At 38.0% G+C, this 21,862-nt stretch overlaps 1 protein-coding gene across 23 annotated transcripts in view; it reads left to right on the top strand.

Moving 5' to 3' along the window:
* NEB (nebulin) overlaps nucleotides 9,802–21,862 on the top strand; it is a 203,973-nt gene continuing 191,912 nt past the window's right edge. For all 23 annotated transcript variants that reach the window (XM_018063007.1, XM_018062893.1, XM_018062997.1 and 20 more), the window contains exons 1-9: nucleotides 9,802–9,887; nucleotides 10,505–10,589; nucleotides 11,134–11,198; nucleotides 14,466–14,507; nucleotides 16,126–16,326; nucleotides 18,172–18,279; nucleotides 18,751–18,855; nucleotides 19,530–19,634; nucleotides 20,530–20,634. In XM_018063007.1, coding sequence (XP_017918496.1) covers nucleotides 11,163–11,198; nucleotides 14,466–14,507; nucleotides 16,126–16,326; nucleotides 18,172–18,279; nucleotides 18,751–18,855; nucleotides 19,530–19,634; nucleotides 20,530–20,634 — 702 coding nt within the window. In that variant the 5' untranslated portion in view covers nucleotides 9,802–9,887; nucleotides 10,505–10,589; nucleotides 11,134–11,162. The remainder of the gene's footprint in view (nucleotides 9,888–10,504; nucleotides 10,590–11,133; nucleotides 11,199–14,465; nucleotides 14,508–16,125; nucleotides 16,327–18,171; nucleotides 18,280–18,750; nucleotides 18,856–19,529; nucleotides 19,635–20,529; nucleotides 20,635–21,862) is intronic.

The following is a 21,862-nucleotide window of genomic DNA, read 5'->3' as shown; positions in this document are numbered from 1 at the left end:
CTGGGTCAAATAATTTTCAGACATCCAAGGTAAAACCAAACAAACCAGTAGATTTCTTTTCCTTGGAGGCCATTTCTTAGAGCCATCACAATTGAATGTGCCTGCAAATCACCTTGAGGGGTTAGAAAGCTCAGCACTTCCCATACTTCTTCACAATGGAACCCTCTTTCCATGGACCAACTTGTAAGGCTAATGATTCTCAAGAACTTCTATGGGGAAAGACCAGTCCCAATTTTCTTGGTTACTTTTAAGAAAAGGAAGTCATAGAGAGGTTCTATAGTACAAGCTTCCATTTTGGGAAAAAAACTATTCTCAAGAGTAACCAAGTACCAAATTATGCCCACTTAAGGCAGCTGTCTACTGAAATGATGATCCCAGGAGTGCAGCTCTTTAGGCTGCAGTTTGGATCTGAGATTATCTGTTTAATTCAGTTAATAGTGCTACTCTCATCCTCCCTAAAGAATATCTTAAGTCACTGAAGAAGATAGAATTGACCCTGTTTTCCTGTGACCTCCAGACCACCAGTGTTCAATAGGTCAGATAGATTGCCCATCCCATGATGAACTGGATTTCAGGAACAGACCTGCATTTTGGGGTCTTCCTGGAACTACACTGCACTTGAGAATCAACTGGACAACTATTGTCCACTGTTTACCTGCCCATATTTTCTATCTTGTCAAACATCCAACTTCCAATGCTATGTGAGTGCTCATAAAAACATTACTGGCAAACTCTCTCCTCTTCACTTTCCTTCTTGAAAAATGAACTGTCCTGATCCCACTAACAGTGACAGACAGGTGAGTTAGATATTGGTTCAAACTCTGTCAAGTGAGTTATGCAGTCCTGGGCTGCTTATAACTCAAAGAGCATTAGGAACTGGTTAACTTTTTTTTTTTTTAAAGATTAAAAAAAAATCATTGTCCAAGAATGGCTTAGGTGGATTGGTTTGGCATATACAGGACCTCGTAAAATCCCACCTCCTTCACAGTCTTTTCTTGCTAACTAGAAAGTGATACAGTGGCTACCTCCCCTAAGACCAATAAATATAAAAGCTAATACATGGAAATGTGTATTTAATTTTTAAAATCGTCATTTAAGCTACACGCTCCTATTGTAAATTCTATGGCTGCCTCTCTTTAGATTTACATATACACAAATATATATAATGAATAATTTTTGAACACTAGATCTTACTTTTAAGAACAATGTAATGACATATATTCAAACTAGTATTTAGGAAGTCATTTCCCTCAAAAAGAAATACACACACATACTTATATATGCGTGAAAGGATTCACACCCATGCACACGTGTTTGTGTATGAGGGCAGGAGTTGGAGGTATTGCCTATGGAGTAAGATCACAAAAAACCAGCTTTGTTATTTTATTAATATCTTTATATCTCAAGTTGGAAACTCTTTAGGAATGTCAACAATTTAAGGCTGACATTTTTTTGACACTCATCCATTGGCAAAGTTTGGTTGGAAACGGGCAGTAAATTGTAAATTCTGTTAATTTACTCCATAACAATTGAATAACCATGGGTAGTGGGTTGAAAGGACAATTTGAGGTAGGCTGTGGAGAGAGAAGCACCCAGGGAAAAACAAAGAAAACCCTTGGCTGTTCTCAGTTCAGTGCAGAGATTCAGAGACATGCTGCTTCAAAGCCAAGACTCTAGAAAAAGGAAACTTAATGGAAATCTCACTTAAAAAATAAACCCGTGTCCAAGTCCTCCTAGAAAGCAGGGACAGGAGAGAAGGAACCTAGAAATGGGCCAGAAGGTAAGTTAACATTTAAAAATTTCCCTCTTCCATGTTTATGTGTTTTTCATGGGTTCTGATTGTAGGAAAACTCAGTAAGAGGAGGTGGGAGAATTTAGAAGGGTGAGTAGGCAATATTGCTGAAATTTAGTGTGTCTGACATGGCTTTTGAAAAGCAAATAACACCTGGGAGTTTTGATAATTTGAGAAAGCTCCATTTCATACCTATATATCCTGCTATGTAGTTGAATTTGCATGTTTCACAATTGAATGTGTTTAATTGTATATGTAATGTGTTTCAGATATATATTTATTTAACTACTGCCTGACTAACTTAAAGCTCTACACTATGTAGAGGAGAACAGCAATACGACATTGTTGGAGCATTCCATTTTTCTACTGCTTAGCTGGGCATTCAGGGTCCTTCACAGCATAGCTGCTGTTTTAGAGTCTTTCATTGCTTCTCTACATATACCTTGAAGAAGTGAAGTGAAGTCGCTCAGTCGTGTCCAACTCTTTGTGACCCCATAGACTGTAGCCTACCAGGCTCCTCGGTCCATGGGATTTTCCAGGCAAGAGTACTGGAGTGGGTTGCCATTTCCTTCTCCAGGGGATCTTCCCGACCCAGGGATCGAACCCGGGTCTCCCACATTGTAGGCAGACGCTTTACCGTCTGAGCCACCAGGGAAGCCTGCGTATACCTTACCTGACCTAAATCACGTTAATCTTCATTCCCTGAGCATGACGTACACTTTCCCACCCCTATGTGGTTGTTCATACTGTCTACTAATGCTCTTCCTCCTATCATTTCTGGCTCTGAAGTTCTATCCAAAATTCCCTCAAAATTGCTGTGTCCATGCATTGGCTTTAAGACAGCTGACTGAGCACAGACATTTATTTCTACTTTTCTCAAGGTCCTATTAAGTTTTATTAAAAAGTTATTAAGGATAACAAATGATAAATTAATAATAGGAATAAAAAGAGGGACTTGATACATACTGTCTACCAGAAAGTCTATACAAAATTGAATTCACAATGAAAGTAAATGCTTTATATTTCTGGTGGTGATTTAGTTGCAAAGTTGTGTCCAGCTCTTGTGACTTCATGGGCTGTAGCCCACCAGTTTCCTCTGTCCATGGGGTTTTCCAGGCAAGAATACTGGAGTGCGTTGCCATTTAATATGCCTAGGAATACACTTATTTTCCTGGTGGCTCAGTGGTAAAGAATTTGCCTGCAATGCAGGAGACCTGTGTTCGATCCCTGGGTGGGGAAGATCCCCTGGGGAAGGCAATGGCAACACACTCCAGTATTCTTGCCTGGAGAATCCTCATGGACAGAGGAACCTGGCGAGCTACAGTCCATGGGGTCACTAAGAGTTGGACACAACCGAGCCACTAAGCATGCATGCATGCTTAGTTTGTTTAATGTGTAAGATCTATATAACAAAACCCATAAAACTAATGGATGTAAAAAATCTAGATGGGAAGATTACATTATAAAGTATCAGTTCTTGCAAGATAAATTTACAAATTCAATGCAATTATTAAAAAAAGAATCCAAAGACAATTTTCATGGAACTGGATAAGCTTATTCTCAGAACTTCTAAAAGAACAAAAGGATGAGGGTATCTAGATGATTTTTAGAAGTGTGTAAGCAACTTGCCCTACAGATACCAAAACATGTAAAAGAGCTACAAGACCTAAAACAGTGTGATACTGACTTAGGAAGAGTCAAATAGATTAGCTGAATGAATGCTTTTTAGGGAAATTGATAAGCTGCTTCTAAAATTTAGTTAGAATATCTAAAATGAGTAGAGCCAAAACCCTGTTAAAGATAATATGGTGGGAACACTTGTTCTTCCAGACATCAAGACAGATTGTAAAGCTAAGAAAAACAACAGTGTGATATTGTAGACCAGTAGATAGAATAGAGAGTCTGGAAAGAACTCATATATATGTGGATAAGATTGATAGCAGAGGAGGAATTTCATCCAGTGGGGAAAGAATGGAATTTTCAATAAAATTGACACAATTGGCAATCCATAGGAAAAAAGTAAAATTAGATTTCTTGTTTGTGTTATACACAAAAATAATAATTTCCAGATAGATTAAACATAAATCTGAAAGGTAAAATGCCTAGTATCTGGAAGAGTATACAGGAACATATCTTCATACTCTTATGGTAGAAGGATTTTCTTATTGAAAGCACTGGTCACAGTGGAGAAACTTATCAAGTTAATTACCTGAAAATTAAGAACTCCTGTTCATCAGATGTCAGTGTGAAACTAATGGAAAGAACCATAAAGAAGAGAAGATATTTACAACACATAACTATCAAAGGATTCATATCCATATAAAGAGGGCTTATAGATCAATGAGCAAATGTCCAATAACTCAATGGAAAAATGGGCAAGAGAATTAATCAGATATTTCTCAAAAAACAACAAAATATCCAAATGTCTACTAGACGTATGAAAAAGAGTTAAACTTTACTAGCAGTAATGAAAATGCAAACTAGAACCACAAGGTTAAATTATTACATTGCCATCAGGCAGACAAAATTTAGAAAGCTTTACTATAGCCAGGTTAAAAGCATACGTGACTGATGAGAATATAAATTGGTACCAGCTTTGGAAACCAGGTAACATTATTTAATAAAGTTGAAGATTAGCATATTCTTTGACCTATAATTTGCATGCCTACATACATACTCTGGTCATTTAATTGTCTATGAGTACCAGAACACCTGTGCAAGAAGGTTCATCTTTGCTTTTACCTGACAAAAGCTGCAAATACTCAGTTCCTCCTCACCAGCTGACTGGATAAATAGAGGTAGAGTCATATTATAAAATATTTGAAGTATTACACAATAGTAAACATTATTATCTGGAGAAGGGAATGGCAACCCACACCAGTAATCTTGCCTGGAGAATTCCATAGACAGAGGAGCCTGGCGAGTTACAGTCCATGGGGTCACAAAAAGTAGGACACAACCGAGCGACTAACAAGCGCACACACACAAAGATTATTATATAATTAAAAATCAACAAACAATGTTAAATGAAAAGTTATACTATAAAAATTTCATATAGCATGAATCCATTATGTAAAATTTAAAAACAAAACTAAATTGTTTAGGAGTGCATACAGAGGTGGTAAAATTAAAAATAAGAGCAAGGAAATTGTTACTCTCAAGGACAGGACAGAGATCATCTTTTTGTACCTGAGTGATATTTATATGAATGTTCACTTTACCCCATTTGCTAAATTGTTCACAGTGGTTCAGATGGTAAAGCGTCTGCCTGCAATGCGAGACACCCGGGCTCAATCCCTGGGTCGGGAAGATCTCCTGGAGAAGGAAATAGCAACCCACTCCAGTACTCTTGCCTGGAAAATCCTATGGACTGAGGAGTCTGGTGGATTACAGTCCATGGGGTTGCAAAGAGTCAGACACGACTGAGCGACTTCACTTTCACTTTCACACATAAGTTTGGGAGAAGGAAATGGCAACCCACTCCAGTATCCTTGCCTGAGAAATCCCATGGACAGAGGAGCCTGGCAGGATACAGTCCATAGGGCCACGAAGAATCGGACACGACTGAATGAATAACGCACACATAAGTTTTATATAGTTTTTTGTTTATATTAAAAGTCACAACAAACACAAAAAGTAAAAAAGCAAAACTCCAGAAAGCAAAAGGAAAGCGAAACAAGAAAAAATACTAGATTCTAGAAACAGACATCCAATTTAATTCAAGAAGTACTAAAAGTGGCATTTAAATTCAATTCACCTATTAAGTAGTGTCAAAGCTGGAGACGATTTCCTGATTTGACTGCATATGGATTTAAAACATCTCTATGGCCACAGACACCACAAACAACTTAGAATATTCACAACATACAGAAGAGACACATGGTCAATGTCTATAATATATTAAGAATGACTGTAAATCAGGGTAGGTGGAGAGATATGGGCTGAAAATACACAGAATAAAATATACAAATAGTCAATAAACATGAAAAGATAACCAACTTTATTAGTGGCAAAGTGAAAAATAGAAAAAAATTAATATATAATACACTGCTGCTGCTACTGCTAAGTCACTTCAGTCATGTCTGACTCTGTGCGACCCCATAGACGGCAGCCCACCAGGCTCCCCTGTCTCTGAGATTCTCCAGGCAAGAATACTGGAGTGGGTTGCCATTTCCTTCTCCAATGCATGAAAATGAAAAGTGAAAGTGAAGTTGCTCAGTTGTGTCCGACCCTTCGCAACCCCATGGACTTCAGCCTACCAGGCTCCTCCGTCCATGGGATTTTCCAGGCAAGAGTACTGGAGTGGGGTGCCATTGCCTTCTCCGATATAATACACAGGAACATTTAAAATAATCACAATGTAATTATTTGTGCAATTATATATTTAACTCATTGACGTATAAACTAATTATGAAATATAAAAATTAAGGAAGTCACTAAAGACTAAGGCCCCTTCTAGCTTTACATTTCTTAGTGTATAACTTATACCCGCATAGTCTCAATGTGGCTGCTCTGCCCTTAGACATTATATCTGTGTTCTAGGTCTAGAGAAGAGAGGAATGGCAAGAGGAAAATAGTGCATGCCAACTGAATCTGACCCTGCTCATCAATAAAATCATACCTTTCCCAGAAGCCTTATTCTCTAGTATTGCACTTAAATCTTACTGGCAAAACTGTCACAGTTTTCCCCTAACATTTAAGGAATTGCAGAGGAGTATATTTTTTTAATTAGCATATTTTTGTCTGAAACTAAATTTTGGTTCTGTTAATAAGCAAGAAGTGGAGCATATATGTTGCGTAGTCAATGCCTGCTGCATGGTGGAAGCACCTAGAACAGTGCCTCTTGTATTTTACATAATAAATATTAGTTCAGTAAAGGAATGGGAATTTTCATATTATAATCCACATAATCCCCAGAATAACAGTGAAGGGGATTCAGAATAAGTCCTGAGAACCAGCTATGGAAGAAACTAGGCCAGATGGATCAGATGGCTCCCTGAGAGGTCTAAGATGAATATAACTATAGAATGCTGGGTTTTCCCAGTGGCGCTAATGGTAAAGAATGCCACCTGCTTTTATGCTGGAGACTCAGGTTCAGTCCCTGGGTTGAGAAGATCCCCTGGAGGAAGGCATGGCAACCCATTCCAGTGTTCTTGCCCGGAGAATCCCATGGACAGAGGAGCCTGGCAGGCTGTGATCCATAGGGTCGCAAAGTATCGGACATGATGGAAGCCACTTAGCATAGAAACACACATAAAATGCTGCTTGATGTCTTTGAAAAGGACAAGAGTAGATTTAGACAGCAAGTCTGAGGTAGTGAAACATCTCTAGAATTGTGCTGTTCAACACCATAGCCACCAGCCACCATGTGGCTATTTAAGCACAAATTAAACAAAATATATAAATCTCGGGTCTGCAGTCATGCTAGACATGTACTGAGTGTTCAATAACCACATGTGGCTAGTGGCTACCATCTTGGTAGTGGTATTAGAATGTTTCCAGTACTGCAGAAAGTTGTATTGGATACTGCTTGTCTATAAAAATGAAGCCAGTGGAGAAAAAACCAAAAAAAAAAAAAACCTATCAACTTGCAAAAAAATTAACTGTTGGGCATGAAAAGGAAAATAATTATAATGGGGTTCTGCTGTGAACCCCTTTTGTTAATCGTAATAATGTAAACATTGAATTCTGAATTACATAAAAAAAACCTTATTGGGAGTATAGAGATGGGAGGTGAGGCTTGTGTCTGGTGAGAGTGGGGTTTTATATAAAAGAAAACTAAAGCCTCATCTTCCAAGGTAGGAACCTGACAGATAATACCCATGACTGAAAAAAATCAGAAAAGAATATTAGAGACATTTTTGTTAACTTTGTAGAGATAAATAACAAATGATTCCGCTAAAATGGTTAAAATGATTGTCTCCAGGGTGGGGAAAAGAGGCATGATGGAAACAGGAGGCACTGATTTTAGTCAATAATGTGCAGATATAATTTGGTTAAAATAATTAATGAAATCAAACTGCGACAACAGAAGCTCTAGTACAATGCCATCTCCTCCATAAAATCTATTATGGTCTCCAGACATGACACTTCTAAACTTTGGTATTTCAGGAAACATCATCTGAAGCTCTGCTACTGGTACCTAACTGTACCCGGCTTTGTCTTGTAGCCAGTTATACAGTCTTACAGGCTCCCCTGGTGGCTCAGTGGTTGAGAATCTACCTGACAATATAGGAGATGCGGATTTGATCCCTGGGTTGAAAAGATCCTCTGGAGAAGGAAATGGCAACCCACTCTGATATTCTTGCCTGGGAAATCCCATGGACAGAGGAGCCTGGTGGGCTACAGTCCGTGGAGTTGCTAAAGAGCTGAACGCAACTTAGCAACTAAACAACAACGTACAGTCTTACAGCCAAACTCCTACTGATTCATAAATTCCTAGACTACAGTCTGATTTCAGAAGTTTCACAGTACGTTAGCATTTCAGTCTAATATAAAGAGTAAAGATACCAATAAAATGTTTAAAAATGTATTAATAATTTTAAAATAATAATGGTTAACATTTATTGAGCACTTATGTGAAAGGCATGCAAGGAGCTACTGATAAATCAAGGTATCAATTTATTCTCCTTCCACAGAAGAGGCCGTCAATAGGACTGAAAAATAGAGGAGTTCTTTCATCTTGAGGGCATAACTCCAGGTAAACATTAATCTATACGTATTTTTTACTTTATGTATTTTTGTACTATATGTTTTTTTAAAAGACCCATATTATTTTTCAATGGAACACCATCTTTTAAAAAGCACGTGGTGAATAGTAAGTCACCATTCTTCTAGTTTGCAGCTTCCAGGTAAATGATCATATTACACACAAATATTTCTTGGTGAGAAAACTTGTAAAAACAAATGAAATCAACCGGTATAACTAATTCAGACGGAAAGATGATGTTCAAATTTTACTACCATATGAGTCACAGAAAAGGGAGAAGTGCGTATGTTTGTAATGTGAGATTTCTTCCTAACATTTAACCCCCCCCCAAAAAAAATAACAATATGTTTAGTTTCAAATCCGCATTAAGATGCAAGTGACCTATCGAGTTTTGCCTGAGAACAGGGAGTGGAAAGACATTAGTCAGTGAGAATCACCCGCAGGTAGAAAGTTGTTGGATAATTTTTATACAGCGTCTCACACTTTGGCTTGCAAATAGAGCATTATTTTCTAATAATTTACTGATTTCCATTTTATTTGCTCTTGCTCTTCAGAAATTGAGCCCCTTTGTACCTGCATTCATATTTTGCCTCTCAGAGTCACCTGAAATAAAAAAGAAATCAATAACCCAATTAGCTATATCTGAGGGAGGCTCTGTATTCCTAGCAGCTAGGCTTGCTTACAAAGGGCGAAGGTAATGAGTATGGTCTTGGCATTCCCCTCACTGGTTTAGTAATAGAAAAATGATGGGGCTAATCTCTCTAATTATGCCCTGTGGGTACCTTATCTAACGTCACCATGAAGTATTTTCACCTATCACGTCATTTTATCACATTTTTAAAAATTGGTTTTACCAACTTATGTTTTCTGGATCCTATCCCTCTATTTCTTTCATATCAACACCTGTAGCTTACCAGGCTCACCAGGTGAGCTGTATAAGAGCGAGTTTATTTATCTCCATGAAGATGGAAAAACTGGTGAGGAAGCAGTTTACAGGAGGGTTAAAGCCCCTCAAAGTCATGCTGATTTTCTTCTAAGTTCTTTTGCATGAATATGATATTAAACAGAGCAGTAGGAAATGAGAGATTAAATCTCAATTTGAACCCCATACGCTGGAAGTTAGGTAAAATTCCATTACATTTGAATACTTCTATGCAAGCAATTTGTTACCCTTTATCCTTTAGTGGAATTGATGAACAGGTGGTTTTCAGAAGATCACTTAGTATATTTAGCTTCTGAAATTTGACCGACTTGGGATCTGATTGGCTGCTCTGGCCACATGATAATTCGGAGCCCATGCTCCACACTGGCTCTTGTCTGGGGTTGTCAGGAGGGGAGAGTTGGGAGAGGCTTTGCTGCTGAGGAAATTTATTTGGTAGATTGAAGGTAAGGCCAATTTATGGCTTTTTTTCTGTAATATTCTTTTAGGAGAAATTTTACAACTTCCCTTGAGGTATTTTCCAAAATCTGGGTCTTAACTGGGGAAATGAGTGATGCAAACATGACTAGGAAAGTCTATAACCCTATGACCCAGCTCAGGTCTTACTTATACCTGACATGTAGTGTGTGATTAAAGACCTATACTAACCAACTTACTGCTTGACTGAGTTGGCTATCTTGTCTAATGAATTTTTTTTATGTTTTTGCTTTTGTTTTTCATTTTTTCTAAATATATTAGGATGAAAAAAGATCTATGTCCTTCGTTCCTATATTTATCTGGTTCTACCGGACTTCATTTGACTCAGAAGGAGCGGCAGTTTTGCTAGCTTAACAAAACCAGCCACAGCTGGGGTATTGGTTTACAAGCAAATATCTTTGGGTGAAGGGACAGCTGCTTCAAAACATCATCTACTTTTACCAAGAGAGAGAGAGAGTCCTCCTCTCTGGCGTCAAAGACGGCCTTGGGAGATCCCTTTGCTGGTTCCTGAATTAGCAACTTGGGCCCAAGACCCACCATGTCAAATGAACTTGAGTCAATGCTTTAACCATTTGCTGTTTTTCAGGTTTGATCAGAGCTACAGAAACGAAAGAGGAAAATTTCGTACAAGCCAATGGTGTTTGGGAAGAAAATAACCCTGTTGCCTTGAGGTTTCTATTTTTTCTTTTCAAGTCCGTTGACAGATTTATTTTTATGTGTTCTAATTTGAAGCATAGGCTCTATTGCATACAATGTGGTGTAACAGGATGGAGACCTAAGGCAGCACTCAGAATTTTGGCGCTACCAGGAAAAACTCCAACTTTTTTCTGAAAGCCAAGTTGAACTTTCCCTAAAATTTTTCCTTGAAATTTTGCTTGAAAGTATTTTTTTTCCTCCAAGTATTTGGAAACGTAAATACTCTGTTCCTTTGACTCCAAACCCTCTCACTCTGTCACCTCCGCTTCATTTTACAACTTTAACTAGATTGATCATATAGCTAGAAGTAGCAATACAAAACACATTCCTGAGGGAATTGAGAAATTGGAAGCCTGTTTTTTTAGACCAGAATTTACATATCTCCTCTCACTTAGCCTGCAATAATACATGAGTATATAGAACAGATTAGCCTCTAGTTTTGTTTTTGTAATACTATAAGGTGATTTCATTCCTGGGGATAGATTCTAATGTATTTTCATTTGTCTGGAATATGTAAAGTTTGTAGGTGCCACTACTACTCTGGGAAAATGGCAGATGACGAAGAATATGAGGAGGTGGTGGAGGTAAGATTTTTAAAACTCCTGACTCTGACAAGTGTATTTATGTGGCGATAGTCAAAGCCGTGTGGGTGAAAATCGTTTGAAAAATACGTTGTCTATTATAACTTCACAAAGAGTCATTGTTAAAGCATAAGAAAAGGAGTATTTTACGTCCCGTTTCACTATAATTATGTGGGATTAGAACTGAAAAGACGTATCACTGTTACCCACTTTTGCTTTTCTTTAAATTCCCCCCCCCCAAAAAAAAGTATGGGGTAAAGGTGGATTTTCAACTGTCTTCTGAAACTACTTTCTTCCCCATTTCCCAGCCCCTGTGGCCAAAAGAACAGAGGAAATGAAGAGAAAGTTCTGAGAACTGAATCCTATTTCTTAATATTTGCACAGCCACAGAGGGAAAAACAGCTACTTACTCCTTGCTTCAGCAAGCTAATTATCTATGTTTAGGGTGAAATGGATTAAACATTCAGAGTTATTTATATATATATATGAGATATATATATATGAGATATATATATATGTAAGGGTTTATACATGTGTATATGTACACACACACAAACATGTAAAAATCATGGGGCTCACAAGTGACAGTTGGAGCCATGCTTACCCACAAACTCTATCCTATTTACCCACGGGAACAAGACTAGCTTTTGCATTTGAATTTTGAAAAAGAACAAAAGACCATAGTGGGCACCTTGAAAAATTCCTTCAAGGTTATTGGGATATCTGACATGATTTATAAAGTTGTTGCTTTATATTTATTTTATTTTAGTTTTTATTGTGATTTTTCTTTACCGCTTCTTGCCTTTAGCATCCATGTAAATATATTGCCAATGGAATCTGTAACTCCTTAACAATTACCAATTAACGATGATTTAAACATGTGAAAATATCTCTTAAGTGCTCAAGATACGTGGAAGCAGTTTTGAAAATCTGTGCTTTTTAGTAAGAGTGAAATTTAAGTTACCCAGAATCAAATTCCGAATGAACATGCCAAAATCTATCTTTGGAATATTATTTTATTTGACAGTTTATACTTAGATCAAGAAAATTTTATTTTATTCTAAAAATACAATTGCTTTTATTATTGAAGGATATGAAGGAAAAAACAGACTGACCTTCATTCATTGTAACATTCAACCTCTCTGGTTCAAATGCCAAAGGCCAGATCTTCAGTGTGCAATAGTTTCACTAGTGCACATTTTACATACATCCCTGCTGGTCACAATAATCACTGTCAAGCACTAACAGAATTATAAATTAAATTGCCTTCTGTATGATGGTAATACCAGGAATACCTTTTAGCCTCTATCTCAAATATACCTTGCCTTCCTTAAAATAATGGTATTAACTGGTCATTGGAAATTGCCCTTGGAGCTAGATTTGAAGGGTTTAACCAGATGTCATAAAAATGGAGGAGCCTATTTTTAGGCATCTTTTCCTTGCCATATTGTTCCCTGTTTCTGGGACTAGCAGGTGATAAACTAATAGACTTTCTGCCAGAAAGAATTGAACCAAGGTCTCTCTGACCTCAGAAGATGCCATGAGAATGGATTGGTGGCAGATTCAAGGAAATAGGTAGGGAAGGATTCACAAAACTAGGACTAGCTATAAAAATTTCTCCTGGGGTTCTTGGACAGCTGAATAAAGCTGTACTGTCATTCTCTAGTCAAACTTAAACTTAGAAAGAAAGGAAAAGGCAAAGATGCACTATCATACTACCTATTTAGTGGCACAGCTCTAAAAAAAAAAAGAGATTTGGCTTACAAGTTAATGCCAACCATTTGGATAATGTTGCCTTTTTTGGTAAGCTTTTATCGGACATATTTACTAATGATTAGAGCGTAGCAAAGGTAAAATTGGATGGCTACCAAAGAGCTGCTTTTACTTGGATGCTAAGAAAATCCAAAATAGTTGTGAATCATTCACTTTAGTTGAAAACTTCTTTTCAAGTCACTGCTACTTTGTGTGGCCAGAAGAAAAATGGTTCCATGTAGATCAGCATCAAACAGCATTCCCTAAAGTGTCTAAATGGTATTTCCCATGTGATGAAGACGTAGCACATAAAAGCGATTCTCTGTCCTGTAAGAGCTTGTGATTTCTATTGCTATGTGTAAGGACACAGAGACAAAATTAGATTTCAGAAATTTAAAAAAAAAAAAGTACAGGAGCAAAGGAAGCATAAGAGTGGGAGACATTAAGCAACTTTTATGCTAATTTTATTGCAAGTGAAACAGAGCATGTGGCCTATGGACCATAGTTCAGTAATTTGATGAGAGATCACTGAACCAAGGGCAAAAGAAAGGAGGCCTCTGAGGGAAATTTTGCCTTCAATGTTTTTTTTCCCTCCATCCCAAGTATATGTTTTGGTGGTCAAGAAAAAATGAAGCATAAAATGTTATGAGCTAAGTGGTTTCATTTTATCCCTTTTCTATATGCCTTGGCCTAAACCATTCTTTCCTTCTGTTCATCCAGGAAAGCTGGGTGATGCTAGGGGCAGGATTCCACTCTCGTTACGCATGTGAAACAAAATGTCAGCCAGTTCTTATCCACATCTATTTATTGCTAGTGATGTCAGAAGTAGTACAAAAGTAGATTTGATTTCAGATCCAGCCTGCAGGCACCTCAGAACCATCAGTGGCAAATTGCTGCCTAACTTCCCCACAATTTGTGATGAGGAATCTCATTGCAGCACCCCTTATAGGACCTTCATGTTACCAGAAGGGACCTATTCATAACTCCAGAAGAAATTCTTATTACTTAGTCAGCAAGGTGATATAGGCATAATTAAGATGTGTATATGCTTTCTGATCTATCATTTTCATGAGAATGATATTTTAAAATTTTATTCACACTGAGGTTTCTGAGGTTTTTTTTATAGTTAGCAAACAGTGAGGTTTTTTTTTTTTATCATAGTTCCTCTCTGCCCAATCCACACACTCAAGATATTGTTATTATATTCTCAGCAAACTCTGAGAGTACCATAAGAAAACATTTTATTTCTCAAGCAAAATAGCTTCACCAGATAAATAGCCATCCTCAGATGCCTTTCTCATCACCTTGCATCTCCTTGTTCAATCTGATGGCTTTCACTGTGGCTACTCTGATGTTTCACATAGTTGAAATGGGTTCCAAAACCCCCCACCATCTACTTCCTTCCCACCAATGTTGGAAACCAACTGGACTAGTGAAATAAACTAAGTGGTTTAACTGAGGCAAAGCAGAGGTGATTCCTGCTTTGGTTCTAATGATACCTTTGTTCTCTATTTATAGTATTACACAGAGGAAACAGTCTATGAAGAGGTGCCAGGGGAGGTAAGATCCAGCCCACATCTGAACAGGCTGCATGCTCAGTAAAGCAGAAAGTTTTCTCCTTTCTCAAACTCCCAGGGCCACCAAGCTGGCAAAAGGGAGAATCTGGAGGTCACTCACCTATGTGCCCAGCAGTCGGCAGTATACGTATGAACATTACCTGTTTTTACTGTTCAGTATATCCAAAATGGCTAGGGATGGTTCCTCCATTACTTGGGTGATGTTTTCGGTGTAGGTGATGTTTATTAGAATAATGCGATTGGCTATCACCACTCTCTGCAACAAAGGTGGGGCCTTGGACTTGAGATCTGTGTGGGAACCAGCAGTTTCACTGTGTAGAGTCATAACTTCTTGGGCACCAACTCTGCTCAAAAGAAATGGAGCCTCCAAGCCTTTGTCCTTGACGATACGATAAAATGCTACTTAGAGTTTGGCACATTAGGAATTCTGAGAAAGTCATTTCCATAAATATTCTAAGCTGGGACTTTTTTTTTTTTTTATCAAGCTGAAATCTCTCTCATGCTTAATTTCCTGCATGGAGCTGCTTCTCTTAAGCATGACACATGGTGATATGGATGGCTAACCCTGAAACCTGCATAAAAACTAACATGTGTAGATTTGGTGAACTGGTTAGTTTCTCACCATCAACCATAGGTCAGTAGTAAGGGGTGGAGGGAAATCTATTAGCAGTGATCTGACCCAAATCAGGGTGTTTGTCACAGATGTACAATTTCCTTATTATTTAGGTTTCTCTTTTTCCTAATTGATGCTGGAACTCTTCCTTTGGTACAGATGATGTAAGCTGAGATGCAGTGAAAATTTAACTGCTTATCTTCTTTTCTTACATATTTTTAAACTTTGGATTAGACCCAAACTTTGGACCTTGGTTTCTTCCACTATAAAGTCTATTGTAACAAGCAACGATTTCCCACCTACCTCTTACTGTTGTGAAGCTAACTACCCCATTATGTTGTCATCATTATTCGTGTTCACCTAGGCATTTATTAGTGTAAGTGGCACTCTAGTTCACTTTAATTAACTGACTAAGCCAAGAGAATGGTAATCACTTGTATTATTGATGTGATTCATTTTTTCAAATTCATCATTCTTTGTCTCATGTAACAGAATACTTAAACACCTGAAGAACAAGCAACTTTTTCTCAGAATCATTTAAAAGTTAATATTAAAGTCAAGAATTCAAGTTATTTGTTTGCCTTCATTTAGTTTGTTCCCTGATCCCAGTTTGGTTTCACTTTACCATGCAGTTTAAGAAGATTTTTAAATGATTGAGAATATTTTTGTTTTATTTTTTATCCTATCTTCAAGTGTTCCTTTAGGCAAATGGAGTTTTAAGGCAATGTTGCAAGTAGGTAAGAAGTAACCTTTTTTGTTCCAGGAAATCTGACCCAGTCAGCATTCAGACTTATGTAACATAATGTGCCTTCATGTGGATATAGCATGTGATTTCCTGCTTTGGCCTGTTTTAGATGTGAAGAAGTATTAATAACACCAGGAATATCAATCTGACTTGAAGTTAGAATAATGTATATCAAGATCATAGTATTACAGTTTTTACTTTCATAATGTCAAATTTTGATATAACTTCATGCCTAATTTTCAGACAATAACAGAATTCTATGAAACTACGACAACAAGGACATCTGACTATGAGCAATCAGACACCTCCAGACCGGCCTTGGCAAAGCCAGTACCTGAAAAGCCGGTGGAGAGGAAGAGGGTTATTCGAAAGAGGGTGGACCCTTCAAAGTTCATGACCCCCTACATTGCACACAGTCAGAAAATGCAGGATCTCTTTAGCACAGTAAGTTTCAAAAAACTTCTGCTTATCTGGTTTTACTACTGAGAAATTACTGATCGCAACCAACTGTGTTTTGGATGCTGGCTGGACTTTGTTTCTCAACATTGTATGAGACAAAACTTATTTTATAGAAATATAATGTCTTAAAACTCTTGAATTCTGCTTTCCATTTACTTGCACCATAGCAGCCAGCATCAGGGAAAGCATCCTTATTGAAATTATCCCCGCAAAATAAGCATAAGGCCAATTGTAAAGAATTTACTGGTGTTTAATCATAATTTGTTTGCCAGTCTAGAATAATGAAATGAGAGTTACAGATTTATAGAGTTAGATATAGATTTAGATGAAATCAGTTCACATAAACTAAATAGCATTTATTTATGCTATGTCTGAGCATGATGCCTCTCAAATAGACTAGCTAACCGTGTCTCCAGGAGGTATAGAGTGAAAAAGAATGATCTTTTAAAAAGATTTTAAAAAACCAAGATCAGACTAAGAAAACTTATCTGAAATTGAGGATCAGAGTGCTCTACTGTAACCTGAAACAGAAGTTTTTTAACTGGCTGCACATTGGATTTCCCTAAGATTCTATGAGCTCTAAGACTACCGATGCCCAGGTTGTGCTAGTTTATTTGGTCCAGGCAGGCTTGGGACCTGTAGAGGATTTTGAAAACTTCCCAGGTTCTAATGGGCAGTGCACACTGAGAATCACTGCTCTTGAAGATGCCTGTCCTTAAATTTCCATGTCCAATTCTATAAGTTACACTGACTGGCAGCAGGTTTAAACCCTTTAAATGGAGCTAACTTGTTGATTGTCCAGGGTAGACTGACATCTCACTAGGTGGCCTGATTGCACATCTTCTGGAGGCTTAAAAAAAGATGAAAAGTACTCAAGGGAGCATCAGATTATATAGGATTAATGCTTATGTCAAAAGCATCATGTTGTGGTTGGCCAATAAGTATTCATTTCTGGTCGAGTGTTAACTACTGGGGACTATTTGGTAAATTTCTACTTCAGAGTCTTGAGTGATTCAAAATTTAGGTTTTCTAAGACTTAGATTTTTAAAAACAAAATTATCTTGCCTCTTTTATCACTGTAGTATTCACCAAAGATAGAAAAATTTGTTGTCAACTTATTGCCATAAACACCTCATTAATTCAAACAGTAATATCCTAGAATTTCTGATAGTCTGAAGAAAATGTTGGCAAATGTTTGCAATATTTTTAAAGTGGTTAGAAATGAAATCAGTAGTATAATTTAGATTGTTGACTATTCCACTCAAGAGTCTTCTTGAAGTATTAATAATGATAAATTATGCATATTATTGTTAAAGCAAGAACTCATATATTTAGTAGAAATAATAAAATTTCATTCCTTTTCAAAATTCTTCATAATTTATACTTCCCATTAATTCAGCTGGTGTCTCAGTTATCCAAATCACTGAGATTTAGCTGCAACTTCTGAACTGAATATTTTTTCATTGTATTAGCAATCAGATCTTTTTAGACTTGACTAAATTTCTATATTTCCTAAAATTATTGAGGTTCCAGCTTTTCATGTGTGAATTCAGACAATAAAAATATTGAAAGAATCATTTGAGGGCATTTCCAAGACAATATAATGAAATTTCTACTGTCTCCAATATTCAGCCATGCTTGGGAAGAACAATTAACATGTCTATTTTAGTTTCTGTTGAGAATCAGAGTAGGGGACAAAAACAAAGCTGTTATAATTGATAATTGTTATAACTTACAGGATTAAAAAAATAATGCAGGGTATATGTATTGCCTGTAATTTCTGCTGCTGTGTTGTCATGTTTTAGGCTAATAATCTGATACCTTTTTTAGAATAAATACAAGGAGAAATATGAGAAAGCAAAAGGGCAGCCATACGCCATCACATCTGATACCCCAGAACTTCGCAGAATCAAGAAAGTTCAAGATCAACTCAGTGAGGTGGGCCGCATTGCTAAAATCGCGGAGAGAGTCATTTCAGAAATGTCCCTACCACTGGGAATAGAGGGCTTTAAATAGGTGGAGAGAGACTAAGGAGTCAAATGACTGTGAGCCAGTCTAAAAATATGGAAGAAGCATTGGCCATAGATTATGTTGTTCTAAATGTGAACCTAAAGAGACTTCTAAAAGCTTGGCTTAAAGGTAGTGTGAGATGGGTGTTCCAACTCACTGAGACTGTCCATTCTGAAGCACAGGGAGGCTGTAACTTGGGCGGGAAAACAGACAATCAGTGAATATAGGTGCTCTAAGGATAGTTGGAGTGAGTTCACAGCTTTCTACCTAAAAGGCAGAAACTTAACTTTGGATGCAGACATAGAGTGATTGGGTCAATGTTCTTTATTATAAGATATTCTTTAATATACTCATATATTCATGCCTATCATGGGTTCTAATTGTGCATTATTTTGGCAGGTTAAGTATCGAACGGATGGCGATGTTGCTAAAACTATTTGTCACGTCGATGAAAAAGCAAAGGACATTGAACATGCAAAGAAAGTGTCGCAGCAAGTCAGTAAGGTAACCAGGTTGTGGTATGGATGGCTGGAATACCATGTAGCATGTGCATTATAACTGCCTGGCCTTGGAGGAGAACACTGAACAGGCCAGATCCTGCTCCTCAGTTCCATGCGAGCCCACAGGCATGGTGGGGTCTAACAGCCACACATGTCAGGCAGTCTGTACCAGTGACTAAAGTGGACCATCAGAGCTATGGGGGTTGGAAAGCCCAGGACCTTAGCTCCAGCTACAGAATTCAGTCCCAGTGTCTCCAGAGTCTTTTTTTCTTTTTAAGAAGTTGGGAGGTGAATTTTTAATGAGAAATCTCCAAACTTCAAATGTAAGCAACTAATTAAAAATATTTAAAAAATACCATCTAAGTCAAACACATCTACCATCCAAGTTCAGCCAATGACTGACAGGTTTCAACTTTTGAAAATAATCTATAGAGAATCAGAATTGTGATTCAACTGACCAAATTAGACTTTTCAAGTGAAAGCTTACTAATGCAGGGAAAGGATCATGGGATGTCAGCCTGGTCAACATTTCCGTAGTTCATGCTGGTGTCACTTCAGCACACTTCAGCCTTCACGTGAGGACAACTTGAGTGTGGGTTACTCTTCCCCTTTGTGCTCTAAACCCACATGCCTTTGGGGGAGACATCAAGCCACAGGTTCTCCGCTCTTTCTGTGCAGGTTTTATACAAGCAGAACTGGGAAGACACCAAGGATAAGTACCTGCTTCCTCCTGATGCCCCTGAACTTGTCCAGGCCATCAAGAACACAGCCATGTTCAGTAAGGTAGGGGCCTCTGCTCTGTTGCTACTTCTGTCTTGTTGTGTCCTCCCACCACATCACATAGAGGGGTACCTGTAAACTCTGCCTAATCTAAAATATGGTTCCCCAGCCATTTTGTGAGTAGCCTTGAGGCATGTGGGGCTGCGGGGATCAGGCTGGCTAAGAGGAACTGAGAAAAATGTTCCTGGGCCTAATGGAGGAGGGTCTGAACAACTAGGGAAGAGTGCATGAGGAAAACAAAGATGTGCCTGAGGGGACTTCCCTGGCAGTCCTGTGGCTAAGGCTTTGCCTTCCAGTGCAGCGGATGAGGGTTCGATCCCTGATTGGGGAGCTAAGATCCCACATGTCTCGGCCAAAAAGCCAGAAACATAAAACAGAACCAGTGTTGCAACAAATTCAATAGAGACTTAAAAAAAATTGTCCGCATTGCACCCCCCCCCCCAAAAAAAAGATGCATCTGAAAGCCAGTTCTGAGACCCACAAAGACTCACAAAGTGTACAGCCCGCACTATACGTCGGACATGCCTGGCTGTCACTCTTATTAAAAGTTTAATTTTTTCACTTGTATTAAAGGTTTATTAAAGGTTTAAACATGGAAAGTATGCCAAGTGCTTCCTGGCTCCTTATACTTTCCTTAGTACTAGTTGCAGAAGGCAGGTAAAGTCAAAGATGAGATACAATGAGACACATCCACTCTGCAGTAAATAAGATATGTCAGAACAAGCCAGGTAAGCTATTGATAAATATGACTTAGATTGAATGGAATCTGTGGATTCCACTTAGCTTTGCTCTCCCTCTGCCCTAGGTTCTATATGCCGCTGATGGATGAATTCAAAAGTATATATTTCAAGTCAATGTGTTCTCACATTCTCATAACTTTCACTCTTCTCTGATTTAGAAACTATACACTGAAGACTGGGAAGCTGACAAAACTTTGTTTTATCCATATAACGATAGCCCGGAGCTGAGGAGGGTCGCCCAAGCCCAGAAAGCTCTCAGTGACGTAAGTGCAGTGCAGTGCGCACATTTGAGAGTGTGGGATCAGGACACCTTGAATTAGGACACACTTCTAGCCAGAAGTTCATCGCAACTCTTCATTTAAAAAGACTAAATGCTATTGGGGCTTTCCTGGCAGTCCAGTGGTTAAGACTTTGTCTTCCAATGCAAGGGGTACAGGTTCAATCTCTGCTCAGGGAGCTAAGATCCTGCATGCCTCATGGCCAACAACAACAACAAAAAAACCATAAAACAGAATCAATATTGTAATGAATTCAAAAAATACTTTTAAAAAGTGGTCCACATCAAAAAAATCTTAAAAAAAAAGGATTAAGTGCTACTATTGCAGAGGAATATATTTCCAATTCTAATTTATGATGTCTAAACTAGATTTTATCATTTATATTAGATATTATTTATTCTCATGCTGTCTTCCTACTGGTGAAGAACCCGAGTCTAAGGTCACAGTAGTCTGTGGCAGAGCTCAGATCAAAAGCCTGTCTTGTGATCCAAGACCAATGTTCTTTCCGCTAGAACATGTGTCCTCCCATCACCTTGGCTGGAGTTAAGTTTCTCTGTGACAATAGAGTGGCATTAAAAAAAAAAAACTTTTTGGGATTGTAGCCACTTCCTGAATGTATTGCGTGAACAATGTTCTGAAGGATTTTGATTTGCTGTCCTAATTGTAAGTCTGAACTGTGGTAGTCCCCTTCTTCTGCACAGGGATCTGACTACATACTTGTCCAAACATCTTAGTGTGGTTACTTCACAAAGAGCACCTCCCATAGAGCATATGTAAGGGGATATTTTAGAGTTAGTTTAAAAAAAAATCAGCAGCCCTACTGGCCAGAATTTTAGTATCCTAGACCTTGAAAACTTTATTAGAGGAACTTAAAAGGAGTAATAGAATCCTTAGTGTTGAAGGCAGCAGCAGAGACCCCAACTTCAGCCTTGTTTTGAGCAGCCCTTGTTTTGAGGTACTTTATTTCTTGATCCCTTGATCTGCTAGAGGCCATATTGAGAATAATACTGTTCTAGTCTTCAGGGAAACTGTATTATAGAATGAGACGTTTATTCTCTTATATTCAATAGACCCTGAACCTCTTACATTCAATGTGGACTTAAGTCACTTGGCATTTTGAGACTCATCAGGATTTACTTCCAGTGCATCTTAGGATCCCATCTTGTCCTGATTATATCCATCTTGTCTAGTTACACATATGAATATGAGTTAT

This window comes from Capra hircus, chromosome 2, assembly GCF_001704415.2.
Source record: "Capra hircus breed San Clemente chromosome 2, ASM170441v1, whole genome shotgun sequence".
Taxonomy (NCBI): domain Eukaryota; kingdom Metazoa; phylum Chordata; class Mammalia; order Artiodactyla; family Bovidae; genus Capra; species Capra hircus.
This window is presented reverse-complemented; position numbering and strand designations above follow the sequence as displayed.